Raw genomic sequence first — 24,487 nt, 5'->3', positions numbered from 1 at the left:
ATTATCCCCCCTGCCCCCTCCTCCCTAGAGTCGATATGCACGCAGGTTGTCATGTCGTGGACACTGAAGCTTCAGGGTTTAACCCTTCAGCTCGGCATCTGTCTTGAAACTTTTCTGCGTTCTAACCTCCATTTTTTCAAACGCATCCCAAATATTCATCCCAGTTTTACCACGTCTTTGGTGGAGGAGCTTATTAGAAAACGCAGAGGCTTTTTAAGTCGAATCTAAATCAGTTTGCTTTCCTTCTTCCAGCGCTGCAACACCTGCTGGGTTGCAGTTTGCCTGGCAAACCGAGTGAGTGGGGGTCCCCTAAAACTGCCTACTTCTCTGGTCAAAACAAAAACTGACCATTCCTGACACTGAAAGGGTTTAGACAGATTGTGGTTTTCACTCTAACTCGGATTAAAATATAACACATCTGTTCATCACAGCTACACAAACTTTACCTCATGTAAGACAAAACCAGTTCTTTTAACTGAACGTAACACAAATTTAAAAACAAATCTGGACAGAAAAAGTTATGATGGTTGTACTTGCAATAGTACAATTTGTTTTGTACAGTGGACTATTGTCAGATGCACCTGTTTACAGCACACCTGCTCAAAGATCTGTGTTTGGGAGAGGGAGAGAGCATTGCTGGTACTGGCATTCAGAGTGATACAGCTTTTCCTGCTAGCCTCTCCTTTCCACAATCCTAGATCCATCCCTCTGCATGGATCAGGATAATCCAGATTTTTCATTCAAAGTTTTGAACAAACATTGACTTTAAGTTTTATCCGGATGAAGACCAACATTGGACACCTAATGGAACCTGATTTAAGTCATTTTTTCCTTTGAACAACTTGTTTTCAAGGTTTGATCCAACCAGCAGCACATTCACACAGCTCTTTCTTCATCAGTGTTGTTTGTCTTTGTTTTTCTCATCTGTTGTCAGTTCCATTTTATGCACACTAGGCCTTGACGATATGACTAAAAATGTTATCATGATAAAAAATGTCATATCAGTCGATATCGATTATTATCACTATAAGTGTCAAATCATTATTTTTTTCAAAGTTACATACTGATTTTGGGTGAAAGTTGAAGAAACCAGAGGATTTATTGTTGTTCAATTGATATTTATTGTCAGAACATAAACTATACTTGAACAGATCATAAGCACAGTGCACGCTGCTGGAAAACGCTAATAAGACAGTTTGCTGCTGGGGAGCATACTGGCCCACTGCTTGCTGAGAGTCCATTAACACTCTTTTGGGACATTTGTGGATTTCTTTCCTTTGCTGTGTTCTAACACGGAAGATTGTTTCAAATTGTGGAAAGTTTGTGGGGTTGCGTGTTTCAGCTAGTTACTGTTTTTTGTCGATGTTTCCTCCTGCTTTAAGCCGTTAGGATCAGCGTTTTCTTCGGTGTTGCTATCGCTGTGTTTCCATTCCATGATTGGCCGATCATCGTCTTATTCTTCATCTCTTCAACGTCAGGTGGCAACTAGATTTTAAGCCGCATTAGCGCCCCCCTTCCCCAGTGTTTGGGTGGTATAATTACAGGTTTAAATCTATGAAACTTTTATCAACAGTTGTTATATTTATCTTGAGAAAAATTATATCGTGATAATTACTGTTTTATCGCCCAGGCCTACTTGCATGCACACTTAAATATACACAAACAATTCATGCAAGCATTCCCAAGCACAAAGTCAAATCAAAGAAAATATAGAAAAACATATTATATTACTGTATAGCCCCCTAAGCTGCCTTGCAAAGCCTAAAAAGTTTATCACAAAAACAAATCTGAAAAAAGAGGAAATAAAACACTCAGAGTTAACCCCACTTGGGAGAAAAGGTACTCCTCTAGCATTTGGAATGAACTTATTTGTCATACACACACATCTCAGACTCACATGCGGCAGGACAGATGGACAGACAGTTCATCAAAGAGACTGTCAGACAGGCATACAGATGTGCCCCGCTCGATACAAGTTGACAATGTGTGCAACCTCTGCAGCAGGTCAATAGCTTTTTAAGGATTGGAAATTAACTCTATTTAATGAGGTGTGTGTGTGTGTGTGTGATAGAGACCCAAGGGAGCAAAAGTGGAGGCACCTCGGGAGAAAATGGACAGAGAGGCGAGTAAGAGTTAATGCGCTCAAAAGAAACAGGTAGAGGCGATGAAGAGGAAGGATGAAAGATGGACAGAAAACAGACGGAGGAATATTGGAAGAGAGGTAGACGGAAACCAAGACAACAAGAACACGGCGGAGATCAATGGAGCGAAGTGGGCAGTGTGGAGGAAGAGTGAGAGAGGCAGAAGAGATGAAGGCTGTCTGCTGATTTGTTCCCTAACTGGAAAATTGAAATTGATCCCAGAAACAAGTGTGTGTCTTTTCTGTGTGTCGTGTGTATACAAGTATAGATGTTGTGTGTACCTGCATGTACTTAATGTGGTTTGTGTGTGTGTGTGTTCATGCGGGTATATTAGAGAGAAGTAGAGAGAGAGAGAGAGAGAGAGAGATGGGTCATCAGGCTGATTGACTTAAACAGGCAGAGACAGAAGATCACACACAGATCAGATAGTATTTAATAAGGGTCAAATATTTTCAAATGACTATTTCTGCTGGGTCACATACTGTTTGATTGAGTTTCATATCCTCAAACTGCGAGGTCAAACATCTTAAACTGTGGCTGAACTTCTTTTTTTCGTAAAGTAGCATGAAAGGAAAGAAAACGAGCATCTGTGTCGCTATCTGCATATTGAATTCTTGCCCATTCTTCGTCCGAGCTTGCGTGTATTGATTGTGCGCGAGAGAGTGTCTGCGCTGCATAAAAATCATACCATAGTCATGAATCATAATCATCAATCAAATCAGAATCGTCCATCATCTGCAGGGTATTCTCATGCAGTGACGGTACAAATACCTGCAGTATAAAAGAACTCAGTGGGCAGCACATTGGAAACATACTGGAGGTATTCATGGGCAGAAATTGCTTTTCCACAACAAAGGGCACCTGGTGTTTGTGCAGCCAGAATACTTTGGGAGGCAGATGTTTGTTTCACAATGCCGATGATTGTTTTGAGTAATCACATGATGGATCTACTCTAAAGCACCTGTGTTTTCCCCTCCCTGTGAATAAAAAAACAAAAAGAAACAATATGTAAAGAAACACGTCTAGTCTTCTTCCATGAATCCATAAAACAAGTTTGCAAAATAGATCAGGTTAGAGAGAACCACAAGCTGTCTGAACACAGATCCTATGTGAGATGTGCTGCTGCCAAATCTGCACTGATATAATTTATACCGGTGCACACTCACAGTAAAAAACCAGCCAACCAAGCAGTAACATACAGTTCATTAGCAAGGTTTACAGCCAATGGTACCGTATAGAGCAGTTGAATTACACCAGGACGTCCATGGACTAAACACAGTCACAACTAATGTATATGTCACAAGTCAGACAAGTAAAGAGTCAGGTTGGTTTTTGATCAAAACAGTCCATTTACCGAGTGACACACAAAGGTTGTTCATGTTTTTACTTGTGCTCTATGACTCGATTTTACAGTAGCTGTTTGTGTTCTACTTGATATATCCATCTGTAATATAAGAACACAATTCAATATGAAGCATGACATTATTATGTTATTTTATTAACTGCTGACATACTACTCACTTAGAAACATAGCCTGGATATATGCATCCTCAAGTATTCTCATTTTATCAACATAATTGAACATAAAGTGGTGAAACCATTTATCATTTCAAAATGATATATAACTAATGTTTGACATTCTGCGTATGAAATCAAGACTTTAACACAAATCCATTATCACGAGTCTCATTTCAAGAGTTAGTCAGGGGAACATTTTTTAAAATGGGTTGTGACTTGGCGCTCAACATCTCACTTCATGGGATTTACTAAATCCTGTGTACATTTAAAAAAATATATTGAAATAACCCAAGAGGCAGAAATGAAAGCCAAGTTTACTTCAAGAGCAGAGGAGCTGGAAAAACATGATGAGCAAGGTTCTTATAGGCGAGTAATGAACATGCTGTTGTGTTTAAATGTTGCACTTACTCACTTTTCTACAAGTATACACATCATACACATACACAAAAAATGTTTCAAACACACACAGGTGGACCTTTGAAAAGTTTTCCTTCCTTCATGGCTCGACTTCTGAGCTGAAATGTAAATTGCTAAAACTTGATTACCAAAAAATATATTCTTTTGTGGCAATTTCAGACTAGGGTGACCAGGCGTCCCACATCACTGTGTCCTGCAAATAGCGATGAAAACTCGCATTTGATCTAGTTTTCCCATGTTTGGAACAATTGCCTTTCCAAAACCTTGCTTTTATCCAATGGCTGTGAAGGCAACAAAAGGCTATAACCGTGGCCTGTTTCAGATGTCAATCAATCAGCCCACACGTGGAGTCGAGGGCTCTGCCAACCTGTCACCATCCTCCTTGCCTATATTACGCCCAACTGCCACAAATGAAAGACACATGCTACTGTAATGCATTTTTTGGCAAAACATAATGGAAAATAGGCCTGGACGATGAACAGTCTTGTCATTCATTGGCTTTGCCATTTCAGAAACTTCACCAAACGCATCACAACTCATGAAGGTTTTAAGCAATTTGACCTCTCGATGTTCTGAATACCCTAAGAAGGGGGCGTTCATATGGTCCCTTGTTGTTAACGCAGTCAACATGACCCTATTTGAAGGAACCATACAATTTGCAGTGACTTGTGAGAGAAACACCTGGTTCACAAAAAGAAATGTTGATCTAGGGATCCATTCCTCCTAAAACCAAAAGAGGATTGCCCAACAGATAAGATAACAGCAGCTAAAATAACTAACTTTCTCCACACAGTGCAGGGCTAGAGATCACACAGGTCAGCAAACTGTAGTTCTGTTAATTTTTCCGGACTCAGAAATTGCTAAATAAATCTTTTGGATGTTCAACACCAGTGGCCATAGTTACAGCTGTCATTACTCCTGCCTCTGTGGAGATATGCACAACCTGCCTATAGTGTATTCACCCATGTCACCCTGTTTTAAAGCATGTATTAGCGAAGGCTTTCAATAGAAGTGTTTGCTTGTGTTGGTATGTTTTCTGTTGGACAATGTTGGACATATTACCTCAATATCGAGAGGTAGTTTAGATATCGATATAATGTCCAAATAACCCTAAGAAATAAAGTGTTTGTCCCACATTTGGTCTGTTAGCATCTGGTCACCTTATTTCAGACATGTTTTTTTATTTCTGCTTGTCAGCTGCCTTCCGCTAACTTCTCGTATAAAGTAGAGGTCGATGTCAGAGTCTTGTGAGATTGAAGACGTGAAGCAGCGTAGGAAGAACAACCATCATAACCTCAGTAATTGCTTGTGAACAGGGCCGATGGAAGTTATCGTAAGTTTTTTGCTGATCCAGTACTTCACTGGCCGATGAACTCTTATCCTAGAAGGTGAGATAAGAATCTGATCGGTGAATATTGGTATGAATATGCACTACTAGACAATTACATTTGATGTTAGGCAGGTTTTTTGTAATTGTACTCACCACTTGATACTTGATTGTTAAAGGTATTTCTCTTTTTCCTTTTACACAATTTGGTATTTTTTTACATCTTTTTCTGTACTTACTGTCCTCTTGTTGCTGTCCCATCATGTCTCACTCAGACTGGTTTCTCTCCCTCTCTCTCAGTCAGAAAGTAAAGTGAGGGAAAATAATTATCATGCAGCGCAGCAGTTCATAGTGCAATCATAGGGAATATGCAATTAACGGGGAAAGCCTTCAGTCAATAGCACGTTGTGTGTACTCAACCACCTCATCTACTTCCTCTGCTTTCCCCCCCCCCTTCAACCAGCTCCTTCCATCCATTCCTCCAGTGTCCTCTCCTCTTTTGTCGAGCAGCTTCTCTTCTCTCCTCCTCCACGCTTAAAGCTATCTCGTTGGAAAGCGCTCATTGCTCCTTTTCCTTCCCTCCTTGTCTTGCAAATCATTTCTCATTTAACCACATCTCATCTTCCCTTACCATCATCATTACCTACCCCCCCCACACTACACCCCTACACTCCCATGAATCCCTTCCCTCTTTTCCTCTTTACAGTGCTTCTCTCCCTCCCACCAGCCCTCACACTCACACAGCTCTCATCATTATCATCACCACCTCCTCCCAATATGTTTACTCTCTCTATCCCCACTCCCTCTCCACCTTCCTTCTCCTTCAATAACTCAGTGGCATCCTAATTCACAAGTGCCTCTTTTCTGCTACTCTACACATATTTTCCATTTTCTCCCCAGTGTTGGCGCAAATGGCTATGAACCACAAAATGTATCGTTGTCCCCCAAACAACTGTCAAGGTGCTTCTGTGTTTCATGAAAGTATCCACTCTTGTACTTTGTCTCTCTCTTTTGAATTCACTTGTTTCTGCACCTCCTCGTTTCCCCACTCCACCTCCTCCTCTAACCTTTTTCTTAATCATCGCTTCATCTGAGCCATTATGCTTCACCTTTTTCATCCTCCTTTCCTCTTCTCTGTCCTTTACATAACAACACAATATTTTAATGCTGTATTAATCCTTGTTTTCCTTTTTCACTCAGTTGCTTCTTCTTCGTTTGTCTTTTCTTTCTTGTAAATCATTTACTATGTTCATGTCCTTCAGACACTCTGAGAACTGTTATATATATATATATATATATATATATATATATATATATATATATATATCATCTACTAAGAGAGAAGTACAGAGGTGCAAACACACTTTTTGAATAATGATTGCACTTCCTTAATTTTTACTTTATTGTAGGAGTTAACAAAAATAAACATTTTAATCAAGCACAATCTGAAAATGTTCAAACATGCATTTCCAATTTCCAGCTTTACACTTAATAACAATAACAGCTTGATATTGATAACCATGTATGGAAGTGAAATATTTTATTTTATGTACTTTATCTAAATTGTTTTCTTTTTTCTATCATCAATGAAAAAACTAGGGATGACCGTTTTCTCACCTTTAGACCAGTCGGTTAGTCTGAATTAAAACGACTGTTTAATAGTGTTGCTGTACAACCAAGACCAAGACTGATCTACTAACGGCGCGCAGTGAGGATTGAATCTTTCATATGAGCAAAACAACACGCATTGTTCTTTTAGTATGTTTGCCTTAATGAATATGCAATATGGGGCGTTTCTGCCCTAACGTGCAAAATACTGGGAGGAGAAAATGCAAAGAAGTTAAGTGGGACCTCACCACTGCTTGTACCCCCGTCTTTGATACCTCTTGCCAGAGCATTTATGTCCGATCAGACACAGCGCTGGCCACCTGTCATGTGCGCAACAATGTGAGGACACAGCTCGCACCTCCTGCACAATGTATGACAATTCATCTTCAAAAGATGGAGGGAAGAAAAAAGAGGCCCTGTTTAACGCCAAGGTTTTCTTATAAGCCAATTCTTTTTTTTTTAATATTCAGTGTTATCTGCTATAACTCGAAAATACGGTATGTTTATTTGCCTCTTCCACTAATGGTAAATGGACTTCAGCTTATATAGCGCTTTTCTAGTCTTCTGACTACTTTTACACTGCAGGTCACACCCACCCATTCACAATGTGTCGCTTTCTGTCCAAACTCTCCATGACGTAAACCAGTAGAAGACACAAAAGCCTAACTTAAATAGTACCGCCTCCACAAGTTGTGCACCTGGTGTCATTCACACAAATATTCTTAGTTGATCACCCGCAAAACACCCACCAACCAAACATACTAACTTTTGGAGTGAACACGCAATTTAGTACTCTTTACTTGGGAGCTTAGTATATCAGGCCCTAAGACTTCACACCTGGTGTAGTAACTCTTCCCTTCAGCTAATGAAGGAGTTTATTTCGTATTTAAAACCAGCAGGTGTCTCCGAGGTTGATAAGTCACTGTGGGCCCATTTTATTGCTGGAGAGAAGGAAAAATAAAGGAGACAGAGAGCTGAAGTTTTAATCAGGAAGCCAGATGTTTTTGTTGAGAACTGGAATCACAAAGGACTTCTTTTCTATTCTCCTCAGCTTCTTCCCATATATTCTTTTCATTCTTTTTCTCCTCCCTCATGTCCTTTTTTTTCCTCTGCCACTTTTTTTTCTTCATCTCTATCTCTCCTTTGTCCTGTTCTTCTCCGTCTTGCCCTACCACCAGCTTCATTTCACGCTTGTAGTGCCACATCCTCGTTCATCTTTGTCTTAAATTCTGTCTTTTTGTTTTTAAGGCTCTTCTGTTCTGTTTTTGTCTCGTTGCCTCCCTGTGTTTTATGGTCTTTCTGTCATTTTCTCCAAAATGCATCATGTTTGACTTTGAGCCCTCTTAGGAGAACAGGTGTGTTCTCTATTAGCTCACAGCGAGGCACACACACACACACACACACACACACGCACACACACACACACACACACACACACACACACACACACACACATACACACACACACACACACAAACGCACACACAGGTCCTTGCGTTTGCATGTAATGACACTGGTAGATAACTTGGGTATGGTCCAGCACAGCAGAGTAGTTCAACATTCTGCTCTCATATGAGTGAGACATCTTTAAACTTTTTCTGTCAGGTTGAATAAATATAGTGCCTCACCTTGAGACCTGAGCTCATTAAAATGTGCTGCTTTTCCTGACCTGTGGGGACTCCGGTTGAGTCAATTAAGGCTGTCCTTCTTGACCTGGCTCAGTGAGATATACTGAAGTCTACTCCTTCTCCTGGGGAAGCAAACATAGAAAAACAGCTTTTTGAAACCGGGTTCAAAAGGAACATACTGTGTTTAAACACTGGCCATTTGTATGCCCGTTGTGAAGCCTGTAGTACAACAAACTTCATTTCAACAAGTTTAAATAAGTCTGAGCGCTCCTGAATGTATGGGAAGTTTCTTACCCAAAAATCCACTCCGATCCTGTAAAATATCATTTTAAGATCAAAAGATCTATAAAACCCTCTCTTTCAGCCCTTTCTGTATCTGTAGCTTTAAATACAGGTGAGCTGTGTCGGACCACCTCCCTGTCTAGAAAGGGATGTGGCTCAGGCTTTCTTGCACCATGCCAACCTGTTAAGAAGACAAACTGTGTGTCACCTACCTGGGGGAGGGGCTACTGCCCAAGCATCAACCTCTGGGCTTGAAAAATGAAGCCGATGCGGAAGTGCAAAATCCTGCAGTTCATTGAGTGTCCACTTGAGGCTGGCTCCAGGAGCCTCGGAAGTCAAATATACACATCAACCAAAAAAGCATTTTTTTTTGGAGGGGGTACTTGATACTTGTTATCTATAGTTAGGCGCGTAGCTGACATGATTGACAGGTGGGCGTGATTTAACGGTTCATCAAGAGGCTTAAGGCTGATGGCTGACGTCACTTAGGCTTCATCCCTTAATATTTGCAGTCTATGTTACTGTTGTGTCATGAAGGGAAAATCACCAAGCAGCCTGTTTGAGCACACATTTTCTGAAAAGTTGAGCGGACAAAAGGCGGAGTGGATGGATTTTTCTCAAAATTAGGGGGTTTGTATACGGACTAGCGACACATAGTAGTGTGAGATAAACATGGTAAAGTAGGCTATATTTTACACAACTTGTGACCTTTCACATTTTGAGAAGAAATTGTCCAAAAACAAGAACAAAAAATGTATTGCGTAAAAAAATACACTTTTTCCCCATAATTTTCTCCCCCTCCAGACTTCATTTGTACTGTAGTATAAAGGACGTCACTGTAGGCAAGCATATAATATTGCTTTTACCTTTTTTTTCAATGGACTAAACAACCAGATGAATCATAAATAAAATACTTAATAACTGATTATGTAAATAAGTGTGGGTTGCAGTACCACAGTATATATTATATGCCATCTGTCGTATGATAAAACATACAGCTATGCTTTGTATTTGCAGTGTGCTGATTATTAAACTTCAAGGCTAACTGTTGCTCCACTTTACATTTGGAAAATCATCAGTATGCTTTGCTGAATCTGACTGTTACTGTGGGCTGTCGTGGAAGACACTTTTCATTAAATAGTGAGATAAAAGCCACCATTGACTCCTCCTCTGTTACACTGCAGACACTTCCAGTAGATCTAAACAGATGCTGGGCCAAGTGCTGATTCCTGGCTGCTGCTGTTGCTTTGAGACTTTTGTAAATCCTGTTTGAAGCAGAGCGATGTTTTACTAAAAGTTTGAATATTTTAACTTCTAACCCTCTGTGGTCTGAGCTTGAAAAAAAAATGCTAAACCTTAGAGCGATTAGAGACACACAACACTACTTGTGTTCCACCAAAGAGAAAGAAAGAAGCAAACACATCTCCAGAGGAGTGAACGACTCGGTGCTTCTGGGACCTTTGAAAAAAGTGAAGATTTGACTCATCTTTTTGACTAATCTTTTTGAACAAGCATTAATTAGTGCTGCTGCCTTTCTTGGCCAGCAGGACACTCTTGAAAAGGAGATTTTTAATCTCAATCGTTGAATAAATAGAATAACCTGGGTAAGCCTTTAAAACTTTTGTATTGTTTCAGGGTTATATCTGCTTCCAACAACCGTTTCTAGTGACATAACCTCTATGTTGGACTCTTTTTTTAATATGGAAAATGTCAGGGTTTTTTTTGCCTTTAATGAGATGACAGCTGAAGAAAGACATGTCATTTGGAGAGGAGAGAGTGGAGCAGACATGCATCAAAGGGTCAGGGCGGGGAGTCGTGTGTGTGTGACCAATGCGTCAAAGACTATAGCCTCTGTATATGGGGTGCCTGCTCCATTGACTGAGCTAAACTGACGCCCCTTTGGACATTTTAATCGATAACTTTAGCACTTGTGAGGAATTTTCAGCTGGTTATAAAACAGAAATTAATACTGACGCCTCTAATTGACCCAAAAATAAAAACATCAGCTACAAGATTGATTGTTCCTGTATAGTTATTTTGAATGCCGGTTATCGATGCAAATGGGTCAGTGTCAGACGAGGAGATTAACCGTGAAGAGACTGGCAGAGCTTTTTGTTTTCTTATTCTGTGGAAGAGATTGAGAGTTAAAAGACATCAGGAATATTTTATGACAGAATACTACGTACTTCTGTACAGGACTGAATCAGCAAAGCAATAAGTGGTATTATTGTTTTCATCACAAAGTGAAAGTTTCTTACAGGAACTTTAACCTCCTGAAGCAAAAATGATAACATCAACTCCAGTTAGAATCAGAATACTTTTTAGGAGGTGTAATTTTATACTTCTTCTTTTAAACTTGACTGTTCTCAAATCATTTTGTGTGATTAGAAGTCTTTTAAAGCTATTGTGAGGAACTTTTATTTTGTGTCGATTTTAGGCGACCCTGTAGACAAATCATTTTGTGTTCTCTTTGCTGATGTTTGAATGTACACGCCCAAGTAGAATTTTGTAAAGAAAATTTCCAGATTTATTTTATCTGTCTGATTAATGTCTAAACTCAGGGGCAGCACTGGCTCAGTCTGTGGGGAATTGGATCCTGAACCAGAGGGTTGCTGGTTCAAGTCCTGGTACCGAACAAAGTGTGAATATTAGTCTGGTTGCTGGGGAGTCACAGGGCACTTCTCATTATGAGTCCGTGTGCAGCCCTCCCACTCTGACATCTTTCATGATTGCATATCCATAACATCCTATATGTGAGCAGCTTGGGTCTTGAATGCAAACATTAATTAATAACTAATAACACTTTGTCGGGCATGCACCAACCCAGTGGAAACAGGTCTTAAGAATGTACTTCACTTTTATGGTTTTCTCACTAATAGTCGTGTTTGCTATCGTCGGTTCTTCTTGAGCCTTTATTATTAATTTCAGTCTGTTTCATAGCCAGTTAAAAATGTCTCACAGGAGCTTTAAGGTATATGTTATGAATGCCATTTGCTTCTGTCAGAGTTTAAATAAAGATTCTACTTCTTACATCTAATTTAAGTCTTGTTTTATGTAATCATCAGATGCAAGACATATTTTTTTCTATTTAAAAAGATACACACACACACGCACACACACACACACACACACACAAAACTGGAACATCTTATATGAAAAACTTGCAAACACTATTATCAAAGCAACCAATCTTTATTTCTCATAAAATAAAATCCTTTAAGAAGAATACGGTTGAGGACTGCATGTTCTTTCAGTTCTTGCATAATGAGGTCAAAAACAAACACAACAAATATATCTGCAGAGGAAAGCAATATTTTCTTTGATGATTTGTTCAGTTTTCGATTAATGTCAGTGCAGACACTGCTTTGCTATTTACCCCCCCCACCACCACACACACTTTCTGCTGAAGATTTTATTGGCAATAGAGGGCAAATGAAAGTATGTCTTTTTCATCTGTTGTGTCCTTTCACAATCAAGTACAAAACCTTAAATTATTTCATTCCTTCTCAGTGCTTATGTACAGTATGTATGTAGAGGGAATTTATATGGTTTCCTTGGTTACTGACTTTTTATGAAGTGATTTTGCACTACCTTCACGGTACATACCGAGAGTTAAGCCTCAGCTTGTGCTTGTTATTGCAGAACTATTCATGGCCGCACTTCATGCTGACTGTTATCACTGTTGTAACCATATCATTACAGCAAAGCCCATCCTCAGGGGTATTGTAGCTCTCACGCATTGAAAACACACCTTTACACTTCTTCAGAGATGTTCTTTAGAGCAGTACACACATCAGAGCTCAGCCTCAAGCTACACTATAAACCTGCTCTGCTTCTGAACACCTGCATAATCTAGGATGTTTGTTGTGCTTGTCTTTTCTGTCATAGTTGTGAATGGGGATGAGATGCTATACTGCGGATCTGCTTGTGGCCCAGTAAAACCTACGCGATCCAAGAGGATGCACTCCCAGAAGTGATCACTCAGTTAAGCTTCATATTCCTCAACAATGACATGAAGCCTGCCAAAGGTGAAAGTAAGTTGTTGTTGTTTTTTTGTACAGAAAAAGCAGGACACATATCATGAAATTCACCAGACAATCATATTTTAGTATATCTCATTTGTATTCATGATGTAGTGCTTCATGATCAGCTGAGTAAACTTAAATGTTATCTACTTTTAACACTCCTACTTTCCCAGACTTTTCCCCTTCACTATTTAATCAACCCTCTCCTACAATCTTAACATGACCAGTAGATGGCAGCGTGACTACACAGAGCTATAGACGCTGTCCATGGTGCTGAATAAACGCACACTTCCTCTCTCTCTCTCTGCAATTTTGAATGTGGCTGGTTTACAGACGGATTATCTATCTATCTATCTATCTATCTATCTAATCTAATCTATCCATCTACCTATCTCATTCATCTCTACCTATATATATTAACTGTCCATGCATTTATTTATCTGTCTTCCATTGCCTTATGATCTGTGTGTTGAGTTGCAGCAGCAGATGTGTGCTGTGTCAAACGTCCCTCTTGTATAGGTTGAAACAACAGTCTCTTTAGGAGCGTATGCTGCTATGGAGACTCCCACCGCTAGATGTAGAAAAGACATTTTTATATATATATATTTAAAATGACTAAACTAGCCTAATGCACAGAGAGCTACCAGCTTGATGGATGACTCACAGAAATGCTGTGAAATGGCTCAACCCACACAAACACAACCACAGCCACACACTGAAAAGCATGCAACACACACTCTCAGAAAAACACATGTTGTATGTATGTGCACACACCATGCAGCCCCAAAAACATCCAATCACAGTCATATAGTATAAACCCATAATGTACACACACACATGCACGCACGCATGCACACACACACATACACACAGGCAGTGATATCAAAGTTGAGATGGTTAACTCTGTACACGGAGGATGCCGCTTGCCAAGTGGAACAAACACAGCATGGATTACCATGATGAGAGATTAGCAACAAATCTATTATGAAACTATTTAAAGCAAAATCAAGCTGCTGTAGCCTGTAGCATGTGGCCGAGGCACCCAAGGGGGCTATTTGGGGGTCTGAAGCAAAGTGAGGATTAGCTCAAACTCTGTATTTTTTCATGCTGTAGCAACAAGCAGTGTGAGAGAATTTTGATCATTCGGATATGCAAATGTAACAGATCTATGAGGGAACATGATAGCATACATTTAAAGGGGAAAAGGCCAACTATTACCCACTTGATTTAAAAAAATATGAACACTTTAAAACATTAAACGTCTTTCATAGGTTTTTATAATTTACTTATGTTTGTTTTTTCATTCTGTTTCCTTTAGCTGTGATTATCATTTTCGACCTGTTGACAATACTATCTTATACATCCATGCCAATAAAGCAAATTGAACATAATCAAAAGCTGCAAACAAAAAAAACAAATTTCATTACCACACAGCTTCAATGAAAACATATGGTTTATACAGCAAATTCCCACTTTGATTTCCCCGTTAAAAGGTAATAAGACCCGATGAAAAGGAACATCTAGCTTTCTTTTTTTTGGTCGATCAGCTTTAAAAGCCTCAAAGGTGGCAACACGAGGCAAATCCTCATGTAAACACACTCCCAGAAAACTAGAAGTGACTTCACAAAAGCTGTGTGCATTTTTCAGAGTCTATACTCTGTGCACCCACTCTCTGGCTTTTGTTTTGGTTGTGTGAAAGTAGTGGGTGACACCTGCTGTGAAAAAACTGTAATGGGCCAAATTGGGAGTGACATGTAATTTGCATTTCGCCTCTAAAATGTTGCTGCTGTTGGTCGTCTCTGCGGCTCAGCGGGCTAAGTCTCCACGTCGTGTTTGTAGCGTTGTAATCTTGTTAGTGTGATCCTCTGCACATGCCACCAGGGACCGGAGATCAATAACTGGCTCGTGGCTCCGTTTGGGGTGCCCCCCACACACACACACACACACACACACACACACACACACACACACACACACACACACACACACACACACGCACAAATATAGAGATGGGAGAATCAGGGTGGTGTTTATATGGAACTGAGATTGATTGGCAAGAGGTAGAGTGTGATGTTTTCTAAGCATCACATGACCTCAAACCTCACAGTCTGGAACTACACTTGAAAGTATATTGTGTTTTTGTGCATTCATTGTGTGTGTGTGTGTGTGTGTGTGTGTGTGTGTGTGTGTGTGTGTGTGTGTGTACCATTTCCTCTTTTTTTCTTTCCTTCCAGTCCTTTTTACTCAACTAGTCACTTTTTCATTTTGCTTTTTTCATCAGGCTTTTACTCCATACTTTTTTTCACACCTGCCCCCCCCTCCTCCCTTATCCCCACAGGTCCCCCCCTCCCCTAATTCACTTACAAGTCAACCCTTTCTTTTCTTTTTCCTAATCCCTCTTTTCTTTGTCTGAAATGGATCCATTCTTCCCTCTTTCTTTAACTTTTTCATCCATCCTTCCAGCCTCCCATCCTTTCTTCCTTCCCTGAACTCAGTATCTCCTCCATCTCTCCCTTTCCTTTCTCTCATCCCTTGTCTTCTCCTTTAACAGTCAGCTTTTCCCTCTCTTACATTGTATCTTTTTTTTCTCCATCCTTTCCAACTCCTCTCCTCACTTCCTTGCTTTCTCTCCTTAATTTGTCTGTCTCCTCCCTTTTCTGTCTTCATCACATTTCCCTTACCCTTACCCATTCCCCCTCTTTTCTGTATTTATATCTCCATTCCGTCCCATTCCTTCTTCTCCAACTGTCTTTCATCCCCCCTTCAATCCCTCTCTTCCCCCTTCTACATGTTTAACTTCTCTCTGCTTGATCATATCCGCTCATTTTCTCTCTCTCTTCTTCTGTCATTTCATCCATCACTTCTTTCTACACCTCTCCCTCTGTCTTCCCTCCCAACTCCTCCCATCTCCCCTTCATGCTTCCTTCTTTCCCTTCCTTCTATGTCTTTCATGTCTCCTTTTTCCCTTTCATAGTGCCGACATTGTTAAGTATGTTGGTTTCCCTTCTTTTCTTTAACAGTTTCTATCTTCCTTGGATCCCTTTGCTGTCTGTCCTCTCTTACCACCCCCCAATACCTCTTTTTCACCCTTCTCTCTCTCTCCTCTCACCCTTTCTAACTCCCTCCTTTTCTATCTCTCTTTCTATCCCTCTTTTCTTACTTCCTCTTCTCCTTCACTATCTCACCCTTCCACCTCCCTGACTAACCTCCTCCTATCTTCTTTTTCACTCTTTGCGTCTGCCTCCCTCTCTCCTGCACTCTCTCTCTCTCTCTCTCTCTCTTTCTCTCCCCTCTCTCACTCCCTCAGTCGTCGCTCGCTTGCCGTGCTGTGCGGACCTACCAGCCACCTCTCTCCTCTCCTTCACTGAATCTCTTCCTCTCTCTCTCTCTGTCTGTCTGTCTCTCTCTCTCTCCTCCGCTCCTCCGGTCTCTGCTATGACAGCTCACACCAGCAGTGTGTTGCCCGATCTCAGACCGTCAACCCGTCACCGGCTATCCTGTCCACGCGTTACCATGGACATGTGTGTGTGGGATATTCGTGATTGATCCTCGGGTCTGATTATTTTTTTTCTGTTTAAAAACGAAAGAAAGAGGAGGAGGGGGGCGGCCGTCCTCCTTTTACCCCCCCTCCGCTTCCTTCAGCCAAGCAGAGCGGCGAGGTGGGGAGAAAAAGGCTTCCAAAATAAGCCAGCTTGGATTAATTTCACAGCAAAATGACGGATTTGGGAGCGTCGGAGATGTTGCTGATGAGGAGAAGGCTGAACGTGAAGACGAATGGCAGGCTGAGACGCGACCTCCCGCTTCTCCTCCTGCTGGGGCTCCTCTTTGGGGATTTCTCCTCGTCCAAGGGTGAGTTTTGGAGGTTTTTAGATACGGTATATTATTTATATATACGGTGTATATTTTAGCGGTGTCGTTGCTGCAAACCAGTTAGTGTGTGTGTGTCTGTGTTTGTGAGTATGTGCAAGAGAGGCGACAGAGTTACGTGGTGTGTGTGTGTGTGTGTGTGTGTGTGTGTGTGTGTGTGTGTGTGTGTGTGAGTGTGTGTGTGTGTGTGTGTGTGTGTGTGTGTGTGTGTGCTGCGCGGTTTGAGAAACGGAGAGGAAGAGGGGTGTAAAAGAGAGAATGAGAGCTCGCCTATATGCAGGCACAGTGGGTTATTGAGTGTGTGTGCGGGAGTGCAGTGCCCAACTTTGGACACAATATTACATCTGGGGAACAGTGTGGGGCATACTTAATTTAGCCCTCCATGCTGTGCAGATATTTTCATTGAAGTTTAAATAAAGTTCCAAATAAATGAATCAACACTCTAACCAAATGTAGTGAAGTTGTTACAGGTTTATACAGTAATGTGTGTGTGTGTGTGTGTGGGGGGGGGGGTCACATCTGATTCAGAAATGTAAATCATGTCCTCTCCTTTATGGCAAACCTTGGAAATTAACTCTTTAACCAAGTTGCTCTCTAATAAGCAGAGTCAGATTGAGAGAAATGGGGTGAGATTTCATCCACAGGGCATTCTATGTTCTAAGTTCATACTATATGATTGTGTGGAGTCACACACACAATCATATACACACACACACACACACACACACACAGGGACACTGAGTATAGTAGCTGTGTTGGTGGCTGTGGAGAGTATGATGCTCTGACGAGGGGTTGATGCTGCGTGTCAGCAGTCCAGCAGGTTTTGTGTTGGTCCATTATAGATGGATGGATGGAGAGGAAAGCGTTAACATTCCTCTCGTTCTGTGGGGAGCGTTACTGTTACTTTGTTTATCAATAGCTTCTCTGTGTTCACTTCTCCTCCCTCTCGTTCTTAATGCTCGTCCCTCTGCATTTCCCTCTCTATCGCTCACTCTCTCATACACACACACACAGACACACACAGATGCACTCATCTGTCAGATTACCCCCCTGAGATGAAGAACAAAATGGTTTTCTAGCAGTGTTAAGATTCCTGATAATTGTCTGTATCAGTATGTTGCTCTGTGCTTTTCCCTTGCCGTGTTGTATCACTGGATGTTACCTACTGTGCATTTATATCTCGATGGTGTACCTACTGCTGAGTGCAGCTTGTCAACCTGGAAAGAAACTGATTTGTAAAATTGAAGGGGGGGATGAATATTGTGTGTGTTGATGAATATGATGATGGTGCATTGAACCAGTTTATGATTGAAACACCTGCCTGTTGTTACCTGTGATTTATCTTTCCAAACACCCTGTGCGCATGTTTTTATGTTTCCTACAGCTTTTATCACGATAGATCTGCTTTTTTCTTTCTGTGTTTCAAACCATAAGCAGTTTTCTCAATTTTAACAAGAAAATAAAAAAAAACTCAACATGTGATAAACTTGTTAAATCGATCACAAGTAATTTTTCCCCATGCCACATTATAACAGTGTGTGCAGCATACCAACAGCTATTTAAGTCACTGGAGAGTCAAAGACCCTCAAAGAAAACAGAGGAAGAGAAAATTGAAGGGCAGATAGACATCTGGAAAGACAGACGGGGAGGGCGGCAATAATTTATTTTGTCAAACCTGAAACCCCAGATGGTTGGCAGCCTTTTAAATGTGAAGTTGCACTTTAAATTCCAACGCACAACTAATTATTGATCGTCTCGAAAGGTCACTTAAAAATGTCATAAAAAGTCAGGTATCTTCAGAGAAGAACTGAAGAACAAAAAATAAGAAAAAAACACACAGCCCAGGCCCCACGAGAGAGGAGACATTCTGAGTTAACACATTCTGTTGTGGAGGCAGATGATAAGTTATTATTAAATAAGCAAAGAAAGTCTCAATCAGTCCCCAATGAGATTCTAAAAGATGCCTTTGAGTCCGTCTTACGGAAGTTCAAGAGATTAGTGAACAAAACATTCATTATTTCTGTAATTACTCCTACTTGTCGAAAGGATGTAGAAAAATCATAATCAAGAATACTCTCATCGCAAGTCGAATAAACAGCCATGACTATTATTTCAAAGATCATGCTTATGAATAAGCTGCACTAGTCAATTAGTAATTATTGATGTAAGAATAATGTTATTTGTACATCATCATCATAGATATTTAATGCTGTATGTAAAAATTATATTAACAATCTTTACATTTGGCTGCCACACTGCGTGCTTCTTTATCAAAAGCTGAGACGGATAGAAAAACTATATTCAGCCCATTCATCAACAGGTTTTTTCTGCCAAGAAACGTCCAAATGTCCAACTGTGATGTTAATTCCCATAAAAACCCAGCGAGTGCTTATATAATTGATAAATTGTTAACTCTACTCTGCAGGGGACTGGACAAAAGACATTTTTGGCACGCACACTGTTGAGAATAACATGTCAGAGAGCTTCATTTGAGACACCCACTGGGACTATAAAGCACTTGTTTAATCGCTGACACACTCACTTATTCACTTAAAGAAATGACAACAAGCATGTGCATACACACACACACACACACACACACACACACACACACACACACACACACACACACACACAAATATACACTCACAGAGGACACTCAGAGACTTATTTCCTTTCCCTTTGAAAGTGAGGACTGATTAAATGTTTCCGTTTCCAAAGCTTTTTAAGGTTTTCATCCCTAAGAGGACATAAAGACCCAAACTCACTCACTCTCTTAACTCACACACCCAGACACGCACACACACACATATACATCATAAAGAGCAACACACACACACAGAAGTACATGCACACGGTGACAATTAGCTGACATTGAATCAATGCCAAACAACAAGATATTGGAACTTGCTGTCAGTCCCCCTGCCTGGCATACTAATATCACACACATGGGAGACGGACAAACTCAGTCACAGACACAAACACAAGCACACACACACACACACACACACACACACACACACACACACACACACACACACACACAGACACACACACACACACACACACACACACACACACACACACAGACACACACACACACACACACACACACACACACACACACACACACACACACACACACAGACACACTGTTCCTGTGGGTGAGGAGCGAGCTAATTAAAACAGAGCAATCTGCCCAATTCAAATTCACTGTAAGTACATTTAACTAGGGGACTCAGACATATAGGAGTGTGAAACATGTTCCCACAGAATAAACTGTGAAGGAAATGAAATTGTTTCTCTCTTACAAATATTATATGTGTGTGTATTATAGAAGTCTTGAGCATTCAGGGAGTTTCAACTTTGACCTTGGGGAATTTATTTTGAGCGGTAGACATTTTTACCCAACCAAGTACTGTAAAATCTGGATTATGAATTACACCGGTTCAGAATATAAGACGCAGTACTGCCTTCCTGCGTTATTATTTTGAATGCATTCAGAAAGTCCACAACTTGCAGTTTCTGTGCAGCTGTTCAGTTCTTCCTGGTATCCCTTTTCACCATATGGAGTTTGCAAACCTGCCAGCTAGCCATACAATATTAGAGCTGTCATGTTATGGTAAGATTGAGCGTTGTGAACCTGCAACCAATGTGCTGAGAATCAAGTTGCCCATATCCACTGGTCACTTGTTGTCTTTAAATGCAGAGCCTTTACCGCTGGTTTCTTTAAATGAATAAATATCAACCAACGAGGGAGAAACGCTGTTAAAGAGTGCTGCTGCCAGCCTGGTCTGCACCACTATATATCCCAACATGTTTTGTGCAGTAAAGCGGCCATTTGCAATACCCAATGATGGTTGAACATAGGGTCATGACAGTGCATGTTTCAGCCTTTTATACCGGTATGTTGGTTGCACATGTATATAAGATGAAGCCAGCTTTTTAGATTAAAAAAAAAAGGGGGGTGTTAAGTGACTTATGCCAAATCTTGGTTCCAAGCTTTGATATAACCATCATGTTGCTTTGTAACAAATATCATTATTCTTCTTTAAAAAATATGCCACTTCAAACAGATTTCCCTGCCAGCATGACTCACTGCCTCATGATTCCCCAACATGCTTATGATGAAATGAGGGTAATGTGAATGGAAGTTAATAACCCAAAGTACAAGTTGACAGCAGGACATAGGAAGAAGACAGCGAGATATTGTCGGACAGAAGTGAAAATAAGTTAATGTAAAGATCATCAAAGGTGACACTGACACCAAATGTCAGTGAATAGATACATTAAAGGGAGGGTTGGTCATTTTTGAAAAACTAGCATGATTTTGGTTGATTAATAACCAAATATTGATATTTGTATTAATGCCGGCCCACAGTGCTGGGTAAATGCGTCTAAGCTGTAACGCAGCCACCTGTCACTAGTCATGGCTGTATCTCTGGTTAATGGGCCTTCTCTCCCCGCTCCACTGCCCAGATGTAAACCAGCACAGTGGACAGATGGTATCTCATAGGAGCAGCGCTGTCTGGCAGTACTTTGATCTAGAAAATGAAGATAAAGTTTTATGTAGGCCGTGTCAGGTGAAACCAAATACTGTATAAAATGTGACCGTAGTCTCAGTGACGTTACCCATCGGTTACTGAAGCAGAGATTTGAAGCCGGCAGTCGCCATAAGGAATGTGGTCTCAAACTAACAGTCGACTTGAACAGCTACAACTCATCAGTCTGTCAGATCAGCTCAGCACCTATTTATGCTTAACTCTTGATTAGTTGATTAGGCAAGGCTCTCTGCACGTTGGATCAGTACCAGTAGTGGTCACAGAGGTGCTCAAAGGCCTCCAGTCCATAGCCCCCTCAACGTGCTGTCAGCAATTGGATAGCTAGAAACATTCAGTAGCCAACAGCATTGAGGTAACCTATAATCCCCATGCTCTGAGGGGAATCTGTTTTCCCGATAGATGAATCCTCTCTGTGATGTACTCTGTGTGCAGACTGCGTAAGTGTGATGCTACACTGATTCACCCTCAGTATTCTATGCGGTCAAAATCACAGACAGCCTTAAAAAATGTTACCATTATTGTTAAAAATGATTTTAAATATTCACTAAACCCAACCTTTGAACATGAGTTATTCATACTAAAACTATTAATTTAACAAGGCTGTTTATGCTATGTCAAAAGGGGCATTTTAAAATGAGTGTTAGGGTGACTTCCTAGGCCAGCCTCAAGTGGACACTTGAGGAATTGCAGTTTTTTTGCACCTAGACATTGGCTTCATTTTTAAACACTGTAGGTTGCCTCTTGGGTTAAACTGGCATCTGACCACTGGATTAGAAAGACACTACCGACATTAGCCAGACTCGTGAATATAATGAAGCTCATACTGACAGAGAGTGCACAAGATATGTTTTTTACCTTTAGAGTATACTCCTGTAGTCTGAATTTACATTTCAGTATAATCGACTGCAAAGTTATTTGATAGGAACATGACTTGTCTATTATACAAATAGCAGACCATAGATTGACCAATCAAATTGATTATTCAGCAAATCTGAATTATAAAAACTTTTTGTCAAATGTTTGTATACCACTTTTATGCAACATGATGACTGAAAATAAAGTATTTCTGAATTCATTCATTTGTACCAGGGTTTCAATATACAGGTTGAGTTTTCATCTTATTTAAACATAAAACTTTAAACAGATGTTTAAAGCATGAATTTTCAAAACAGTACTTGACATGCTCTGATTTTTATGAATGTTGTAACTCATCAGATGCTCTGATTTGTCTGCATATACTGTGTGTGCATGTGCATATGAGTGTGTGTGTGTGTGTGTGTACGTGTGCGTGTGTGTGTGTGTGTGTGTGTGTGTGTGTGTGTGTGTGTGTGTGCCTGTGTGTTAATGGTGCATTTCTTCTTAGCTCTCCTTAAATCCAGCTACCTGTGTGTTGATGTGTATCATTTTGCACTATTTTGTGGAATTCCCTTTGCCTGTGTTTTCATACACACAAATCTGCCTCCTGCGTATGAGAAGCATGGGAACACTTATACCTTTCACCTCTACGTGGGAGAAGCAGACAAAAAGGCACACACACACACACACACACACACACTCACACACACACACACACACACACACACACTCACACACACACACACACACACACACACACACGCACAGAAAGAGAAAAACTTTGGCCGATGTTTTCAGGTGCATAAACTGTAATTGAATCCCCTCAGTCACACCAAAGACCAAACACAGTTCAAGCTGAGATTGAGAAAAGAGCAGTGTGTGTGTTTGTTTGTATTTGTGTGTATATGTGCACCTGCTACCGAAAGAGCAAGATCTCATTGGGTACTGATGATTTTCAGGTACTTGAGGGTCCTTCTAGTTGTCCTCTGAGACCGGAGAATACACACACACTTCGATACAGTTAACTACTGCAGAGTACACAGTTTAATGAAGAGCAAAGAGTGTGTGTGCGTGTGCGTGCGTGTGTGCGCGTGTGCGCGCGTGCGCGCGTGTGTGTGTGTGTGAGGGAGAAGGGATACAGAGAGAGAGAGACAGAGAGAGAGAGAAAGAAAGCTAATAAATACTGGAAGCAATGAACCATTCCCTTTTCATTCTCCTGAAATCTTAATATATGTATGCACTTTATATACTGTATAGGTGCAGAACCTGTGAAGTGTGACTGTGCTTCTGTTAATCTCACAGAGCAGAACACGCAATGTACATATTAAGGATACACGGGTCATTATGCTTGCGATGCAGGACAGAAAAATACTTTCTTTAGGCGTCCATGCTGGGTTGAAAATGAGCGGGTAATCCATCTTTATAGTGTTCAAATGACAGAACTTTTAAAAGAGCCCTGGCCTACATACTGTGGACTAATGCAGGGGGAGAGGGCAGTGAGAGAGCAGAGGAGAATATGCGTGAAGACTCAGAGAGAGAGAGAGAGAGAGAGAGAGAGAGAGAGAGAGAGAGAGAGAGAGAGAGAGATTGAGATAGAGGCAGAGATCCGAGAAAGTGTGTTAAAGAGACATTTGGACAGAGAGGAAGGAGAGGGACTGCCATGCACCGGGAGACAAAGTGAAAGAGAAAATGAAAATGTATTCCCCAGCAGACACGATTAATCAGAAATGACTTTTCCATCTTGTGCTGCTCGGCTAGTAATGTCTGGCATTAAGTAATGACATCATAACCCTGTCCACCTTGAATTTATACCTCGGATACGAAGGGAAATCCACCGGGCTGACCAAAGGGCCCGAGCAACAAGGGGAGCTCTAAAATCTGCTGATATTAATGACTGGACTCAAATATTTCATGCTTGCAGTAAATACTGCATCGCACGCAGCGCAATCTGACATCTAGCTGTCATTTAAAATCAGAGGAGACAGCATAAAAAGGAGAAATAAAAGAGCATGAGTATATCATATGAAATAGCACGACAGAGCTTGAAATTATGAACATCATAAAAAGTGCTGTTGCATAGCTGGTCCAATTGTGTTTTAGCACTCATTAGTATGCGTGAGTAAGTGTCTAGTTTATTCGTCAGGCTCTTATTCTGAGTTGTCATCTTTATATTTTTCTGACGTCTTCAAACCCAATTAGGAGAGACCACTACATTTATCATTTTGTATACACCCAGTATTTTGAATACTACTGTCTG

At 40.7% G+C, this 24,487-nt stretch overlaps 2 protein-coding genes across 2 annotated transcripts in view; both read left to right on the top strand.

Annotated features, from left to right (window-relative positions):
* The window catches only part of trpm7 (transient receptor potential cation channel, subfamily M, member 7), a 361,224-nt gene that overhangs the window by 205,735 nt on the left and 131,002 nt on the right, over positions 1 to 24,487 (top strand).
* Positions 16,135 to 24,487, top strand: part of csmd1a (CUB and Sushi multiple domains 1a) — a 231,043-nt gene continuing 222,690 nt past the window's right edge. The window contains exon 1 of the mRNA XM_065953145.1: positions 16,135 to 16,795. Coding sequence (XP_065809217.1) covers positions 16,660 to 16,795 — 136 coding nt within the window. The 5' untranslated portion in view covers positions 16,135 to 16,659. The remainder of the gene's footprint in view (positions 16,796 to 24,487) is intronic.

This window comes from Labrus bergylta, chromosome 3 (genome assembly GCF_963930695.1).
Source record: "Labrus bergylta chromosome 3, fLabBer1.1, whole genome shotgun sequence".
Taxonomy (NCBI): Eukaryota; Metazoa; Chordata; class Actinopteri; order Labriformes; family Labridae; genus Labrus; species Labrus bergylta.
Note: the sequence above shows the minus strand (reverse complement) of the source record. Positions and strands in the feature narration are given on the sequence as shown.